We start from the raw sequence: 17,982 nt of genomic DNA, 5'->3' as shown, positions 1-17,982 counted from the left end.
CAGCCCCCAGAGCCTCCTTCACAGCACTGGGTCCCTACAGTGTAGCATCGTGAAGTATGTGCCTCAGACCTCACCAGCTGGCAGCTTGCAGAAATATTTTGTTTGGTCCACAATATGTAGACTTCTTATGGAATTGGTAGCCAATGTTAACAGTTGGGAGATTCCACATAAAAATCTAAATTTCCTATTTCTCTTTTAAACATAGGATGAGTTAGAAACCGGGGACCCACATGGCAACCAAAGGCTGGACTGAGCGGCAGCTGCCCCTTTTAGACGGGCGTGAACTCTCATTGCCATGAGTCCCACCTACCCGCACCTCTCATTTGTTATGTGCCTGGCCTTTGTAAGAATTTAAAATGACAAAGTCTGATGCGTATGTTACTTCCTCTGCTATGTGAGGATAGTAAAACCCACGTGATGCAGTTGTGATGATTCAATGTGGAACATTTGACACAAAACATTTAACAAATCCTTCCTGGGGTAGATTGTTTGCAAAATGGCCACTATTATTCCCCTCCCTGTATTCACACCCCTTCGTGAGATGATGTGACAGCTTCTCCTATCAAAAGGTGGAGTCTATTTCTCCAGCCCTTGGATCTGGACTGACCTGTGACTCGTTTTTGGTCAATAGAATTCAGTCAGTAATTGTGCCAGTTATAAGCCTCAAGAGCCTTTGCACACTTTCACTCTTTCACTTGGAACCCTGTCTCTGCCATGAGAGTAAGCCCTACTGGGGGAGGGGGAATGAGAGACCACATGGAGCAGAGAACAACCACCCCAGCTGAGGCCATCCTAGATCAGCCAGGCTCCAGCTAATCTGCCTTTGAATGAACTCAATCAATGCCAGAAGAACACCACACTGATCTCAGACCAACATGCTGATGATGTACAGAATCCTGAGCTAAAGAAATGGCTGGTATTCTCAGCCACAAAAATCTTGGGGTTGTTTGTTACACAGCAGAAGCTCACCAATACACACTCTTTCCATATACCAGGGATGGAAGAAGCCATGACTTATTCATTTCTACATTTTCTTCAGGACCTGGAACTCAGTCTCTGCCCAGAAAATGCTGATGACGAGAAAGAAAAAGGAGTGCTGGGCACTGGAGCTATGTCCTGGGTTGAACACTCACCCTGCGTCCGATCCATTGCCACACAGTAAGTGATCAGAAGTGCCTGACTTATTTCTGTAGTAATCTGCAAAAGAAAGAAAGAAATAGAAGCATTGCATACAGTTCCAAGCCCTACAGCTCGAGGCTTGGGTGGTAAAGGCAGCACCTTGAAAGTCTTCCATCCCCACGAGGTGCTTCCTCACCTGTGTGCACTCAGTGGACACGCGGGACACTTGGAAGGGAAAGTGTCCCGTGTGGAAAGAGAAAAGTTGAGCAGAGATTTTGGCTCCAAGTCTCTCCCAACAGAAGCAGAATGACTCACCCTGGACTTATAGCTCATTTCCTTGTAGCAAGGACATTTGATAACAGAAGTGGGAGATCCAAAAGTAAAATGCAACTCAGGAAAAGCATTTGAGCAGAAAAGAGGAGTGAAAATACACGTTTATGTAGGTATGCCGGGGCTTCATGACCCCGGCCAAACCGACCTTCATCCTTACGGCAGAAATCCCACTCGCGTTCTTCATAAAAGGAGTAATTGGCTGTCTCGTTGAGAGCTGTGCAATTCTTGACACACTTGTTCTTGAGGTTGCCCTTGAAGAGCTGCAGGCCTACCAGGGCAAAGACACTCAGAAAGAAGACGGTGAGGATGGTCACATCAGCCAGCTTCCTCACTGAGTGGATCAGGGCCCCCACGATGACCTTCAGTCCTACAGGAGGATGACAGCAATACTCCCACGTAAACGAGGTACCACACACTGCACACACATGTGCCTGCACACTCACATCTCAGCCATCCTCCCCTCTTACTACATACAGGTGTGAGGCGTATGACCAACACTTGGGCAGTGCCAAACGTTGTTCCTCATACAAACCTAGTAAAAGTTATTGCCCCATTGTAAGGAGGAGGCAAGTAAGACCCAGGCAATGCACTTCTTATCATCTTAAGGCTAATACATTCCTGACACTAGTAATCCAATTTAAAATAGAATTGTTGAGTGCCTTCTGTGTTCCAGGTATGAGGCTACTAACTTCATTTGACATCTGTCTTTCTGTACTCACCTCTGTTCTGGGAGAAGCTTGAGGCTAGAGACATAAACCTCAGTGTCTGTGTGTGTGTGTGTGTGTGTGTGTGTGTGTGAGAGAGAGAGAGAGAGAGAGAGAGAGAGAAAGAGAGAGAGAGAGAGAAGAAGAAGAAGAAGAGGGGGGGTATCCAATGGAAATAGAATGAGAGAGATAAGAGAGACATAAACACAAAAGACAAGAGACATGAGCATAGCAATAGAGTAAGACCAGGAGAGACAGTGGAAAGCGAGACTCTGGAAGGGGCTATGTCTGAGCCGAGCACTGCTGGCAGCAGAGATGAGGCCCCCGCTCGTTTAAGAAAAACCGATTTGCTGCTCTGGCAAATGAAATCACCTTCTCTGGGAAAGCAGCTTTAAGGGTCACAGAAAAACCTCTGACCAGGGAAGCAGGTTGGCATCGATCCTTGCCTTGTCATTTTGATCAATAAAAAAACCATTGAACACTACACGACCTGTGTCGGCCCCTGGACTGGGACCTGGCATGTGGTGGAGTTGTGTGACAAGTGACAGGGACCTCCATAGCGTTATCAAGCAGGTGGGGGATATATTCTGGTTTCTCTTCAGATCACATAAATCTTTCGCCTTTTTCGAGCAGGTGGGCACACAGAGGAGCACCCCCTAACCAATGCCCGGGGACACGATGGGGTGCAGGGGAGTGTGGGGAAGTTGGAAAAGACCAAGGAGTCTCCTCTGGGCTCCTGGTGACAACAGAGATCTGGGATGTCTGATACGATGAGCTCCGGTGAACTGCTTTTGTTTCTGGTTCTCTGTAGTTGAGGGCTCCCTAAGTCTTTTCTCCTCTGTGTGTCTAAAGACAGGGCCAAGACTCAAGCTTTGGGACCCATGGAAATGGCAAAGACATTCACCAGAGCCCTCGGCTGCCTTCTTCTCTCTTGCTATTTCCAAGTTTACACCTTTGGTTTAAAGTATAAATGACACGGAGGCTTCCTTGACCCCTACAACAAGAACATAGAACAAGGACATGACCTTCTTCCTGTCATTTATTGATGGTGATACCACGAGGTACTGCGGACAGAGCACTGGTCAAGGAATCGAGACATTAGGTTTCCAGGTCACACTTTGCCTCTTACTAGTGATGAGAACTTGCGGACTGTGTTTTCTACTCTCTGGGTCTCAGTTTCTTTTCCTCCTAAGCGGGGACAAGACACCATGCCCGGGAACCTTACAGGGCTCTTGTGAAAATCAAGAGGACATTTGCCATGGACACTAACATGTGCCCTATGAATAAACGTGCGGGTTACAGCAGCTCACCTGGGATGACGGAAACTGTTTTCAAAGCTCTGAGAACTCTGAACGTCCTCAGGCCTGAGACCCCTCGGAGATCCGTTGCCATGGCGATGTACCTGTAGGACCGGACATCAGTCAGCATCTCTACAAGGAGAGAGTCCTGGGCATGCATGCGGCATAGATAAGGACAATTTGGGATAACATGAGCCTAAGAAGGACCCGGAATAGACACTTGTATCTACAGACCAACACTAACACTGACAGAACTGTTGCAGTATCTTTCCGAATGACCCCTTTGAGAAGATCACTCTGGGTTAGGGGGCCTCTCGTGCTACGTGTATGGATGGACAGTCGAACACGTGGACTGGGCCAGCCAGGCTCAGCAGACACTGGTTCCGCCTTCGTGTCAGCTGAGCACAAGGCTGAGCCTTGTGGGATCTACTCTGAGAGGCCAGGTATCACTCAGATCGGGGGGCTCTCACTTCTGCTCTCGGAGGATGTGGGACTAACCCTGGAAAGTGACTCTGAAAGTCACACTGGGTGGCAATAAAACCCCAGTTTCACATCAGGAAGCCGGGTGGCGATAAGGAGACACCCCAGAGGGCGAGCCTGGGCATACCCACGGGCCCCACACAGACACACACACACACACACAAGTCAGCGTGGAGAAATACTCACGCCAGGGTGATGACGCTAAAATCCAGCCAGTTCCAAGGATCTCGCATGTAAGTGAACTCGTGGAGACAAAATCCTCTTGCCAGTATCTTTATCAAGACTTCAAAGGTATAAATGACCGTGAAGATGTACCTGGGAGGGGGCGGGAGAGGAGCATGAACTGTGCCCACGAAGCCTCAGAGGGAGGGTGGCTGGGACTCCTCCCACCGAAGACGTTGGAAGGTCACCCCCAAGGGGGGGAAGGGGAAAGAGGGCAGGGTGAGGCTCCAACAGGCAGACTGAGTGGGCTGGGGGGAGGGACGTGTGTGCTGGAGATGATTGGCAGCACTGGCTGCTCTGACGGTAGACAGAAGGCAATGGCAGGTGAAGAACCACCCCAAGGTTTAGAACAAAGATCCTCCCGTTACAGGAGGCTCCCAGAGGCTCCCTGCCCTGCGGGAAGCTGGAGGCTCCTCCTCCAACCTGTTGATGGCTGAAGATGTGGAAGAGGGACTCGCCCTGAGACATTTCTGCTCCCCAAACTTCTCTACTCTGACCGTCTCCCTCCACCTTGCCTGGTCTCAAAGATCCCGGTCTAAGAGCCATACAAGGCAGGAAACAACTAGGTGTCATGGAGGGAAAAAGCATTCAGGTTCACAAACCTTGTCTCAGGAGGAAGGCTCCTGTTAGGGGGTGTCATCTCAAAATGGCTCTTTTTGCTCCATGGGGCGCTGGGTGGGTTTGGATTGGGAGGCATGGGTCTGGAGCTGAGGCTAGGAAGGGGCTGGTGTTTCTCAAGGGTTCGGAATCCCTTCATCCTCTACAGTAGACGTTCTCAAACTCTAACAAGCATCTGATCCGCCTGGTGGGCTCATTCAAACAGAGATTTCTGGGCTCTCCGCCCAGGGTTTCTAACTCAGTGAGTTTAGGGCAGGGTCCAAGAATCTGTCTTGTTAACAAGCTCCCGGCTGATGTATAGGCTGTGGTTCTGGGAGCTACCCTTATAGAACCACTGCCCAAAAGGGCCCAGGTGCGCGCAGACATCGCACAATTTCGGGTGCATTACATTTTTAAGTTATGAAATTGTAAACATAAGCACTTTAGTGTTAAAAACGGGAAGACTTTTGATTAAGTATGGCAGTTTGAACATATGCGTTTACCTCTACCTTTTCTGATAGTCTTCTTCGATGACAGTAAAAGGGTTTTTAGAAGCAGAAACCCACTAGGACAAAGATAACAGAGAACACAACATCATCCTGTAAGTGAGAGTGAAGGTGGATGAGCGCTGCCCGTGGAGCAGACCCAAGGACGCCAGGGCCTCAGCTGGACGCGGGGGTTCCCAGAAGCAAGCCAAGGCATGCCGGAGAACCGCTTCGGACTCGGAGATGCCACCTACTGCGGAAAGTGGGGTTCGGAGGAGGATGGCAGGTGGGCTTGAAACATTTTGAAAGTCCTGTCAGGTAGCAGCTGGGCTTTTGAGATCCCACTCCAGGCCACCCATTCAGTGAGGAACTGCCTCTTCTGCCCTGAAAATGGATTGTTCACTCAAGAGGTGAACAAGAGGGAAAGAGCTGCATGCTGCAACCAGAGTGGAGATGAAAACCTTGCATAGAAAAGGCAGACAACCCTCCCGCCCACCTGCTTCCTCCCCTCAGTGAGTCCCTAAAGCCTGGCAGGCAGGCTAATAGCCCAGGATGCTGCACTTTTAATATAGACAGCCCGCCAACCAGCATCAGGAATCTTAAGGATGCTTCTAAGATCAAAGGCTAAAGAAATCAAACGGGAAAAAAATAAAATAAAAAGGAATAAAGCAAAAAAGTGACAATGCAAGGGAGAAGAAAGGTTAGGAAAAGAAGTCTTCTGGCCCTGGCTGGTGGCGCAGTGGAGAGAGTGTTGTCCCAGAGCACCAGGGTTGAAGGTTCCATCTTGGGATTGCCAGCTGGAGCCTGGGGTCACCAAGCTCAGGTTGCTGGCTGGATCCTCAGCTTTCCGGCTTGATTCCGGGATTGCCAGCTCAGGCCCTGGTCAGGTCACGTATGAGAAGCGATCAACGGCACACTAAGTGGATCAATGCGTTGATGCTTCCCTCTCTTCCCTCCCTCCCCTTCCCCTTCCTCTCTCTCCCTCAAAAAAAATATTTTTAAAGAGTTAAGAGATCAGAAGAAGCTGATTATATAAAACAAGAACAGAAAGCTATAGACAAAAATATTTAAAGGAGAAGCAGAACTTTTGAAAATAAAAATATGGCAGAAAAAAATATTGATATTAATGGGAGGGCTGAAGATAAAATTGAGGAAATGTAACAGAAAGTGGAACAAAAGTAAATGGATAAAAGGTGACAAAAAGTATAAAAATGAGAGAATCAGACCAATAATCACAATGTTTGAGCCACAGGAGAAACAGATAGGAGATATTACCAAAGAAATAATTAACATAAATTTCTCCAAACTGAAGGATCTAAGCATTCAGTTATAAACAGCCACAGATATTCAAGAAAATGAACAAAAAGGCTCAGATCAAGACATAACATCACAAAATGTTAGAGCATTGTGCACAAAGAACCTAACTCTTGTTGCAGGAGTGACAATCACAGGCCACACACAAAGGACTGAGAATAAAAAATCTCATCAAATTTCTTAACAGCAGCTTAGGAGGTTATAAGATGGAATTTTGAGGGAAAAATTTTCTAAGATAGAATTTCTTCACCTAAACTGTTAAGAGGAGGGTAGAATGAAAACAATGACAGATATGCCAAGTGTCAGAAAATTTACTTCCTATCTATCCTTCTCAGAAGGTTACTAGAGGATGTGCTCCATCGAAACAAGGAAGCAATCAATAAAGAGAAAGATGTGGATGTAGAGGAGAGACAAATGGAATCCACAAGAAGATGGAGAAGAAGAGAGTCTCTGGGAAACAGGTGTGCATCAGTCCTAGAGAACATCGAGGGACACGGGGAAGACTCAAAGGGTGATTTCCCCAAGAAAACAGGAAAGCGGTGGATAACCTGATGTGGTTGAACAAATTGAAGCAATAATTAAACCTCTGAAGAAGAGTTTGGCAACAAATTAGTGATAAATAATTAAACCTCTGAAGCAGAGTTTAGGAACAAATGAGGGATAAATTAGCGAGCAAATGACGAAATAAAATCCTTATTAAGTCTGGGGAAAGAATAAAAACGTTGTGCAAAAACGAATTCAAATCAAAATATACTGCATGACTCCACTGTGAACAGAATTTGCTTAGCAGCATTATTGTATAATCATAGATCCAGTCAGACAGTGTACATATTGCCTAATCATCTAACTACAATTTATGATGTAACTAATAGGAAGATGAGCACGAGAGGAACCAAGGCTGTGCATCACGGAAAGCCAATAGATAATATCTAAAACGGAAACATAAAAACGTAGTCGTATGAGTATATTATTAGAGATAGGGAGGTGGGAGAAGAAAGAGGTAAAACAAAAAGCTGGGAGTGTTTGCCTTTGGAAATAAGGAATTAGAGGTGAGATGAGAAACACGAAATTGCTGTTTTTTGTTAAGATTCTTTATAGCACTGCGACCTTATAAACCACACACCTGGATAGCTTACATAAAAGTAAAAGTCAGATTAAAAAGAAAGTGAATGGCAGTAACAGTTTTTCATATCTGTGAGAGAAGTGTTGAAGTCACTCAGGAGGAAATCTTTGGCTGGGTAGCTGCTGGAGCTGCCATTCTCCACGTCTTGCTGGTTTCGCCCTCACACTTTACGTTTTCTAAATTGGAAAATCCTAACTCAGAATTATAGGTTGTTGGGAAGCTTTGACGGATAGCTCCTGGCTCTTTAGAGCAAATGCAGACCCAGAAATTATGGAGAAAGTTCCCTCTAAAAACTACTTTCAGCATCTCATCAGAGGGTGCCTCAGCCTAGCGCCCCAGAGAGCTAGGAGGTTAGAGGTCTCAGCGTGGGAGACAGCAGCTGATGGGGTCACATCCTCTCCCTCTGGTGGCATCTGGCTTGTAAGATAGTTCTTCCTGTTCTGTTGAAGCGTTTGCATGAGATTTGTAATATGCAAAAGACATATCCTAAGTGGGGTTGTTTTTGTTTTTTTTCTGATGAATAAAGAAAATCACTGGGTATTGGGTAAAAGTCAGACTCTCAGGCATGGAGCCATTTGCTGACTCCCAACCACCAATCCATTTTAAGAAATTCAGTGTGTTAACCAGTGTCACTGGTTCAATGCTTTAAAAAAGAAATTCTGATGTCTAATCGTTTAAACATCCTGATATTTTTGGCCCTGAGGTCTACGGTCCATACTATTGAAAATCCTAAATGTATTAGTGAGACATAGAATGCATATTCACAGGAATAGTAATTTTAAAATATTTCATTCCCTATTTTAAAACATTGTACCCCCCACCACCCTTTTTTTTGTTTGCCAGCCAGAGCAATTCAGTGTGGGCAAACAGCATCTTGTACCCACTTTTCACTTCCTCCTGTAGGCTGAGGAGACATACACTAGGTGGCCGCAGTCAATTTCTAGTCCAGGGGTTCCCAAACTTTTTACACAGGGGGCCAGTTCACTGTCCCTCAGACCATTGGAGGGCCGGACTATAAAAAAAAACTATGAACAAATTCCTATGCACATTGCACATATCTTATTTTAAAGTAAAAAAACAAAATGGGAACAAATATAACATTTAAAATAAAGAACAAGTAAATTTAAATCAACAAACTGACCAGTATTTCAATGGGAACTATGCTCCTCTCACTGACCACCAATGAAAGAGGTACCCCTTCCGGAAGTGCGGTGGGGGCCGGATAAATGGCCTCAGGGGGCCGCATGTGGCCCGCGGGCCGTAGTTTGGGGACCCCTGTTCTAGTCCATTTTCTGCTCTGGCCCTCGCTGGCAGATGGCCGATTGGGGTCTGCAGGTATGCTGTGGACCCGCCCCTGATGCCCAGGAATAAGGCACGCACAGCCTTTGGAAGCAACACCTTTCATTTGTATAGTGACACCTTTCCTTGCTGACCTTGCGGCTGGAGCTTCTTCAATGTATCTCTTTTTTTTTTTTTTCAGTTATGGTAAAATACAAGCAACATAACATGTACTACTTTCACCATTTTAAAGTACACAATTCAGTGACATTAAGTGCACTCATAATGCGGTGCAAGCATCACCACTATCCATCTCTAGAACTTATTGAAACCCTTTACTCATGAAACAACAACACCACGTTCCTCTCTCCCCTACTCCCTGGCAACCTCTATTTGACTTTCTGTCTCCTAAATGTGCCCGTTCCAGGCACCTCATACAAGTAGAGTCACACAATTTTTGTTTTGGGGGGTCTGGCTTATTTTACTTAGTGTCTTTTAAAGGTTCGATTCTTTTGTAGCATATGTCAGAATCCTGTTTGTTTGTAAGAGAAAACACTATTATAGCTTCAGCATTGTGCTAAAGGTCCTGGCCAACCCAGTAAGACAGGAAAATAGCCCACTGTCTATGGATAGATCACATTCTGTTTCTTCATTTGTTTGTTGATGGGCATTTGCATTTTTTCCCACCTTTTGGCTACTGTGAATAATGCTGCTACGAACATTCATGTTCAACCCACCTTTCAGAGTTTATTTCATAGTTTACAAACTAATCGTTAATTAAACCAGAAATCTCTCTTAAAATTAGCTTTGTGCTAAATAGGATAAAAAGTCATTGAGCATTGCTTTCTCATATACACGGTAAGTATATACCGACACTTGATTTATTCCCAGTTTCATTAAACTATAAAGTGAAATGTCTGGCTGTTTACATACGTAACAGTTAGGGATTTTAAATGCCAGTCACATTGTAAGAAATCCGATAGTTCTGCTAGAGGAATTCTACCCGTTGCTTCCTGCTCTCTTTCCAACTACAATGTTTGTTACTGATTTTGAAGCTGGTTTTATATTTTCCCTGTAAGACTATAATTTCACTTGTGTTGCTACAAGGGTGAATGATGACTGGTCTTCATTATCTTTTCAACCTTTAGCATTAAATTTGGACAAATTTGTACTGAAAGCCTTATTTTTTGTTTGTACTAGAGAAAGTCAATTGGTTTCAAAAGTGAGGTTGATGAGCTTTATTGAAAAATAATGTGGAAGTTTTGGTGGCTTTATATTATTATTTGATAAAAGTGCTGAGAGTTAATAAACTGGGTACTAGGACAAAGGGGTCATTAATTCAATACAATTTGATTTTCATTTTTTATTGTCATGCTTTCTGTTTTCTTATTTATTTTTTGTCTGCCTTTGTGGTGTTTTTCACATCCATTATCCTCTTGTCACATGACATACAGATTCAAGCTTTATATTTAGAATAGAGTCCTTTTATTACCTAATATTTGTGGCCTTATTTCATACTGTAGGATTTATTTTTCGACTTCCATCACTATTATATTTCTGCAAACCACTCTGGAAATGCTGATTCATTTTTGAATTGTGATATTATGCGATGCAACAGCGACAGTGCCGAATGCAGGCTTAACCAATATAAACAATGACTGTCAAATGACAATAAACCACATTATTTAAGACAAACTACACTGTGTTAACCAGTATGAATTAAGTCAGTCCTTGAATACACTGCTTTTCAGACATAAAAAGTGAGAAATTCTATATAAATTATGATCAAGCTTACATTTCAGATTTTTTAATTATCCGTGCAGAAATGATTGCATAGCTTTTTCTTCCTAATATGTCAAACGATTTAGAGGCTACTGGGAGATGTCCAGCGACCAGGAGAGATCCTTCAATCACTCATTGAGAAATGTGTGGAGGACGGACAGAGTGGAACTGCTCGGCAAAGCCGAGTGAGCAGAATTTGGGTTCCCAGGACAATGCAGAAGGAAGACAGGGAGGCAGTAGAAGGGAACAGCTACCCAATGGGACAGTTAATGAGAAAAGATTATGTCAGCCTCATTTACTAAGATAGATCAATTAAAATATTGGCAAACTGAACCTAGCAATGATCAAGTTAGAATCATTAAAAACAGATTATCGCATTTGTTAAGGTAACCTACTATATTAACAGATAAAAGACCACATGATAATCTTAATAAATACAGAAATGTTGATAAAAACCAACAGCCATTCATTATGAAACTCTTAACAAACAAGAAATAGAAAGAAATTTCCATAACTTGATAAAGGGCAATCGTGAGAATCCCATGATGACAGTGATGTATTAAAAGTCTACTCTATAATGGCTCTGGTTGCAATGGAGCAACGCTCCAGGTGGGCAGAGCATTGCCCCCTAGTGGGCATGCCAGGTGGATCCTGGTCAAGCGCATGCGGGAGTCTGTCTGTCAGCCTCCCAGATTCTCAGTTCGGAAAAATACACACACACGGCTACTCTATAAAAACGAGAGAAAAAGAAAACTGCTCACTATTTTAGCTTCAGCATTGTGCTGAAGGTCCTGGCCAGCCCAATAAGACAGGAAAAGTAAACAAGTGGCATAAGAATAAGAAAAGAAGAAACAAGTTCATCATCATTTACAGATGATATAACTGTTTAAACAGAAAACCTAAGAGAATCCACAGAGAAGTGTTCTTACTTGCTAAAGAGTTCAGAACGATTGCTGAATGCAAAACCAATATATAAAAGTTAAAAACATTAATATATTTTAGCAATAAAAGTAAATATTTAAAAGGACAACCAAAATGACAATATAAGAAATGCAAGAACTCGGGCCCTGGCCGGTTGGCTCAGCAGTAGAGCGTCGGCCTAGCGTGCGGAGGACCCGGGTTCGATTCCCGGCCAGGGCACATAGGAGAAGCGCCCATTTGCTTCTCCACCCCTCCGCCGCGCCTTCCTCTCTGTCTCTCTCTTCCCCTCCCGCAGCCAAGGCTCCATTGGAGCAAAGATGGCCCGGGCGCTGGGGATGGCTCTGTGGCCTCTGCCCCAGGCGCTAGAGTGGCTCTGGTCGCAACATGGCGACGCCCAGGATGGGCAGAGCATCGCCCCCTGGTGGGCAGAGCGTCGCCCCCTGGTGGGCGTGCCGGGTGGAACCCGGTCAGGCGCATGCGGGAGTCTGTCTGACTGTCTCTCCCTGTTTCCAGTTTCAGAAAAATGCAAAAAAAAAAAAAAAAAGAAATGCAAGAACTCTACAGAAGACAGTATAAAATGTATGAAAGAATATAAAAGAAGGCCTATTAAAATTGGAATATATACCGTGCTGACGTGAGGGAAGGCTTGATATTTATAAACGTGGCAATTTTCCATGTGATAATAGATAAATTCAGTGCATTTACGATCCAAGTTTCAATAAAGTGGTAAGAAAAGAGCTTGAAAATCTGACCTTTAAGTTGATATGGAGAAGTAAAGGGATGGAAAAACTAAGATAATTTTCAAGAAGACAAAAGGAAGGGGTGCCGTTCCCAAATCTTACCCTAAAGCCGTGATGGCGAACCTTTTTATAAAAACTACCCACTTTTGCAGTGCTGGTCAACCTGGTCCCTACCACCCACTAGTGAGTGGTCCAGCTTTCATGGTGGGTCAATCGTGGCACCGTTTGGTTGCTCTGCTACCAGGCCCACCATGAAAGCTGGAACGCCCACTAGTGGGCTGGAGGGACCAGGTTGACCAGCACTGCAAAAGTGGGCGGTTTTTATAAAATGTTTGTCATCATGGCCCTAAAGCATTTAGATGCAGTGTAGCCTAGGGGAGTGATGAGTACATTCCCGGGAGAAACAGACTTGAGTATGCACGGAGAGCTGGTTCAGGACCCATGCAGTAAAAGGAATCTCTTGGGAAATGATGATTTATTAAACATGTGTTGAGGATAATCCATATGGGAAAATATCAGAAGCCAACTTCACACACATGTAGACACACACTTAAGTCTAGGAGGATGAAAGAGCTAAATAAAGAAATATCAGATGGAGCAAAAGGAAATTTATGTTATTTATATGGAAAATAATACCGTAGTTAATAAAAAATAATATAAGAATAAACTATCAAGGACTCACAACTGTAAATCTACTTTTGCCCCACCCTGTAGTGTGGCTTTTGGAAAGAAAAATACAGGAAAAATATCTTTACAAAATATTACACAGCAGTAAAAAAATAAATGGAGTGAGTCTATACATAGCCATTTAGAAAAATACAAAAACACCACATTGGATTTTAAAAAGCGGCAGCTAAAGCGTACCTACAATGTGGCATCGCTCACGTAAATTTGCAAAGACACAAAACACTGCTTTAGACGTGTGAAACCGGGCGGGTACCGTCTCCCGTTTGCTATAGCTTCGGCTTCATTTCACCTGCTCTTTTCCAGGTGAGAAAACATTCTTTCCATTGTGCTTTCCCCCTGCAACTGAATTGCTGTATTTTGTCAAGTGTCTCCCCAGATTCTCAGTATGGTTAGTGATGAGTGTCCTAGGAACGTCAGAGAGCCCCTTCAGTGACTTTGTGAGCTCAGGAGTGGGAAGTTCTGCTCTGGTCACTGTTAATACTTTCTGTGCCTCCCTGTTCTTTTCATTTCATTTCATATTCTTCCCCACTTTGGCCCCGGTAAAACCAGTTTCTTTCTGGGTATAAGAAGGGATTAAAAAAATAGAATCCATATACATTTATTATATAGTATAGGTATATAAGATCTTTCTACAAGCAGATAGGCAGGCAGTGACAGGGGCTGGGAGCTGCCTTTATCAGCAGGCAACAGTGCAAAGCTAACCTTTCAGGGAGGTATGATGTCAGGGAGGTGATACAGGATGGGAACCACTTGTGTCCAAAAGACTGTATCAAGAACGTGGAGATAGGATCAGCTCTGACTGCTCACTGGCTACGATTTGATTTCTGCTAAAAAAAATACAGAGCATGATCTTGTAGCCCCAATCTCTGCCAAGGACATTTAGCATGGCAAACCACCGAGGGCCGTTAGCAGTTGGCATTTCAAACAAAAAATCTGGAGTCTGATCATTTTCATGAGGCTGGAGATACGGAACATCACCCAATACCACATTCCCACATTCAATATCCACATACATTTCTAGAGCTAGGACCAAATAGGTAGATTTTTATCTTTTATATATAAATATATATTTTTTTCAGTGTGTGTTTATAAAGGAAGCTGTGTCAACAATTTAGTTAATACAAAACCCAATAAAGAATGGATTTAATAATTAGTGGGAATGGAAATACGGTACAGCTTTGGAAAACAACTTGGCAGTATCTCAAATGTTAAAGCCGTGCATCCCTTTGGCCCAGCCTTGCCCCTTCTAGGAATTCACCCCTCACATTTACCCGTGTTATGTGTGTACACAGATATGTGTGTGAACATATTCCCTGAAGAGTTGTGATGGCAGAATGTGAGAATTATGTTGACAAGAATCAACGTAAATGCCTATCAATCGGATAATAGGTAAATAAATTTTGCTTCATTCATGTAAGTAAAATCTATTCGGTCAATTTCTACACAATATCTGCTGCTGGGATTTTCATTGGGAATTCACTGAATCAGTAAATTAATTTGGGCAGCACTAATATGAGATATCCTTAAATTTATTAAGGTCTTTAAATTTTCTCTCAATAAAGGTTTGGGTATATTTTTCAAAGTAGCGTTTGGATTTATTAGTTCTACTGGTTTCCTATTTTCTAACTAATTAAAAAATTTTTAATATTATTTCTTTCTGGTTTTTTTCACTTAGTTTATCATTCTTTTCAATTGATATGGATTATTTTCTGAGCACATCTTTAACTGTGACCTATAGTTTCTGATTAAAGTGGTTTTATTTGTTTTTCTTCCCTAGAAATGCTATAATTTAATTTGTAGCTTTTCTTTCATCTGAGAGTTCTTTAAGAGAGGTTTTTTAAAAATACCATATAGAAAGGCCTCACCTTTATTTTTTTTTCTTCTGGTTTTGTTATCACTTTCTAATTTTATTGCAGGGTGGTCAAAGCATGTTTTCTTTGCTATTTCTATTTTTTTTGGAGCTTATTGAGGTTTTGTTGTGGTTTAATATTTGGTCAATTTGTATGGCTATTTAAAAAGGTGGTATATTCTCTACTTTTCAGGGAATATAGTTTAATATATGTTAATCAGATCTAGCTTATTAATTATATTACTTAGGTCATGTATATTTTTTATACATTTGATCTAAATGGCTACATTAAGTAATTAAACTTTACTATCCTTATACAATGTTTTTGTCTGTTTACACTTATATGCTTATAATTTTTGACTGACAAACATTGTTGCCACAGCAGTATTTGTTGCAAAGATGAGCGTTGCTGTAGTGAGTTACACTGTGTCATTTCTGTGCTGTTTAATGATTTTGCCCTAAGTTCCACCTTCTCTGGTATTAAGATCATGCCTCCTACTCTCCTTTGTTTGCCTTTGCTTATTTCTAAGCCCATTTTTTTTAGTGTTGACCTTTCTGCATCACCTTGAGCAGTATATTTTTTTATTAAACATGAATTTGAGTATTGCTTTGTGATATATAAATATATATATGAATTTTTAAGAACAGATGTGTCATATTCATTTATATTTATTAACAATGGATTTGCTTGATTTTAGTTTACTTATATTGCTGTATGTTATGTATTTAATAGTTTTTCAAATATTTCATGATCAGATATGCTATATTTGCTTCATTTTTGTGCATGATTTTAAACTTAGCACAATTTTCATTTTAGTTCTAGTGGTTGCCTTTATAAGTATAAATGCATAATTACACTTAACACTATGTAATGCACTGCCTTTGGTACCCTATCTCTTTAAACAATATCTTGTTTCCATTTGTTAATTCTTTCTTCTTCCCTCTCTGCTTTATCCATCATCTGATTGTACTTAATAATATCGTTGTCACGCTTACCTTTGTATAATTATTTTCTGGTCCTTGATCTATCAACTTGAAAGAATATTCTGTAACTTCTTGTTATTAGATAAGCAGCAATAAGAGAACGTACTCTGCTCCCACATTCTTGCCACTTTCCACTCCCAAGTTTTGCTATTTGTGTCATGTCAACATTCTCAGGGCTTCCGAGGTTTCAGAGTAGAATGCCTAGGTCCTCATTTGCCTCCCTCTCGGCAGTGCTGCAGTTTAACCAGCCCGGGTCTGCTGAGTCATGCACCGGCCTCCACCCACCCGCGGTCTTCCGGGATTGTTTTGACATCTTTTGTCCTGGGTGCCTTCCTTTCTCCTTTTTGCTCTTGTACTTATACTGTTCTTACTTCCAGGCTGTCATTTAATGGGCATTTCAAGACGGTTGGGGTAAAACCTATGCATGCTATCTTCTATATTTAACAAGAATCCCCAAATAGCTCTTATTTTTGAGAGAAAATGCTTTGCATTAAAAGTTCAGGAAACAGCTATTTTACATGTCAAATCAGCTCAGCCATCTTATATCTATAACGATATCATTTATGTCTATATCTATGTCTATATCATCATCTATCTATATCTATCATCTATATCTGTATCTATTTCTGTCTATATCATCTATATCATCTATAAACTTTATCATTTATCTATTTCTATCTATCTCTATCTCTATCTCTATCTCTATATCTATATCTATATCTATATCTATATCTATATCTATATCTATACCTCTGCCTCTACCTCTCCCTCTACACCTACACCTATATCTATAGCTTTATCTAATTGTATACCTATCTCTACCTCTATCTATGAGGGAGAGAGGCTGAGAAAGAGAAAAGGACAATAAGCTGAAATACTAACAGTGATTTTTTTACCTCCCTTCTGATTTATTGTTTCCAGTATTCTGCATTTTATGTAATGGTCATTAATTTTTTTAAATTACTCTGTTTTTAAGTTTTTTATTATGATATGTAACATGCAGGATAAAAATGTTCAAGAAACACAAATTAATCATTAAATGAATGCTTGCTTATGCATTAGTCAGCTCGGGCTGGCCTAACAAAATACCATAGATTGAGTGGTTAAACAGCACAGATTTACCTTCTTACAGTTCTGGAGGCTGGGAGCTAAAGGCCAGGGAGTCAGCAGGGTCAGGTTCTTTTGAGGGTCCTCTTCCTGGCTGGCTAAGGTCCTATTCCTTGCTCTGGCATCCATCCCTCTTCTTATAAGGGTACCAGTTCTATTGGGTTGCAGCTCTGCCCTACGGCCTCACTTAACCTGGACCACCTCCTTATACTGTAGACTCCTTCTCTGATAGTTACATGGTGGGTTATGGCTTCAACATAGGAATTTGGGGGGCCGCATAATTCAGTCCATAGCAGCCGTGTGACAAGCGACTCATGTCACAAAATGGCACATTATGAGCATCCCACAGGCTCCTTCCCAGCCACGTCCTCCCTCCTCTGCCCTAGAGATTCCTACTATCCTAATTCTTTTGCTGTTTTATTTTACATTTTTACCTCCTCAGTATGCATCCCTAAACAAAATAGTAAAGTTTTTTCTCGTTTTGAATTTTGTATAAATGGAATCATACTTATGTAATCTTCTATGTCTAACTTTTGTTATTCAATATTCTATTCCTAAGATCACCCTTGTTGTGTGGAGTTACAGTTTATTCCTTTTCATTGCTGTACATTATCCCATTTTAAGAACATAATGGAGATATTTAATGTATTCAAAAATGTATGAATGTTGGGTTGTTTCCAGTTTTGGGTTTTTATGGGCAATGTTCATAAACCTTCTTGTGGCTGTGTCCTTCTTGTGTACTGGTGCCCACAAGTACATACTTCTGTTGAGTGTATGTTCCCAAGAGTATAATTAGAAGATGACAGTGTATGTGCGTGTTCACCTTTACTCGATAACACCCATTGCTTTCCAAAGAGGTTGTACAAATTTGCATTCCCACCCACAGTGCCTGAGTTTCTATTGCTTCATATTAGTTCACATTTTCTTAATTAAGGTCAAGAATATTTTCATACGTTTAT

The 17,982-nt window shown here is 42.0% G+C and overlaps 1 protein-coding gene across 3 annotated transcripts in view; it reads right to left on the bottom strand.

The window, feature by feature from the left end:
* SCN10A (sodium voltage-gated channel alpha subunit 10) overlaps positions 1 to 17,982 on the bottom strand; it is a 96,681-nt gene that overhangs the window by 69,209 nt on the left and 9,490 nt on the right. For all 3 annotated transcript variants that reach the window (XM_066244354.1, XM_066244355.1, XM_066244356.1), the window contains exons 4-7: positions 4,121 to 4,249; positions 3,467 to 3,558; positions 1,628 to 1,819; positions 1,134 to 1,200 (exon numbers count right to left, since the gene is read on the bottom strand). In XM_066244354.1, the coding sequence (XP_066100451.1) occupies positions 1,134 to 1,200; positions 1,628 to 1,819; positions 3,467 to 3,558; positions 4,121 to 4,249 (480 nt within the window). The remainder of the gene's footprint in view (positions 1 to 1,133; positions 1,201 to 1,627; positions 1,820 to 3,466; positions 3,559 to 4,120; positions 4,250 to 17,982) is intronic.

The sequence above is a fragment of the Saccopteryx bilineata genome, chromosome 10 (genome assembly GCF_036850765.1).
Source record: "Saccopteryx bilineata isolate mSacBil1 chromosome 10, mSacBil1_pri_phased_curated, whole genome shotgun sequence".
Taxonomy (NCBI): domain Eukaryota; kingdom Metazoa; phylum Chordata; class Mammalia; order Chiroptera; family Emballonuridae; genus Saccopteryx; species Saccopteryx bilineata.
This window is presented reverse-complemented; position numbering and strand designations above follow the sequence as displayed.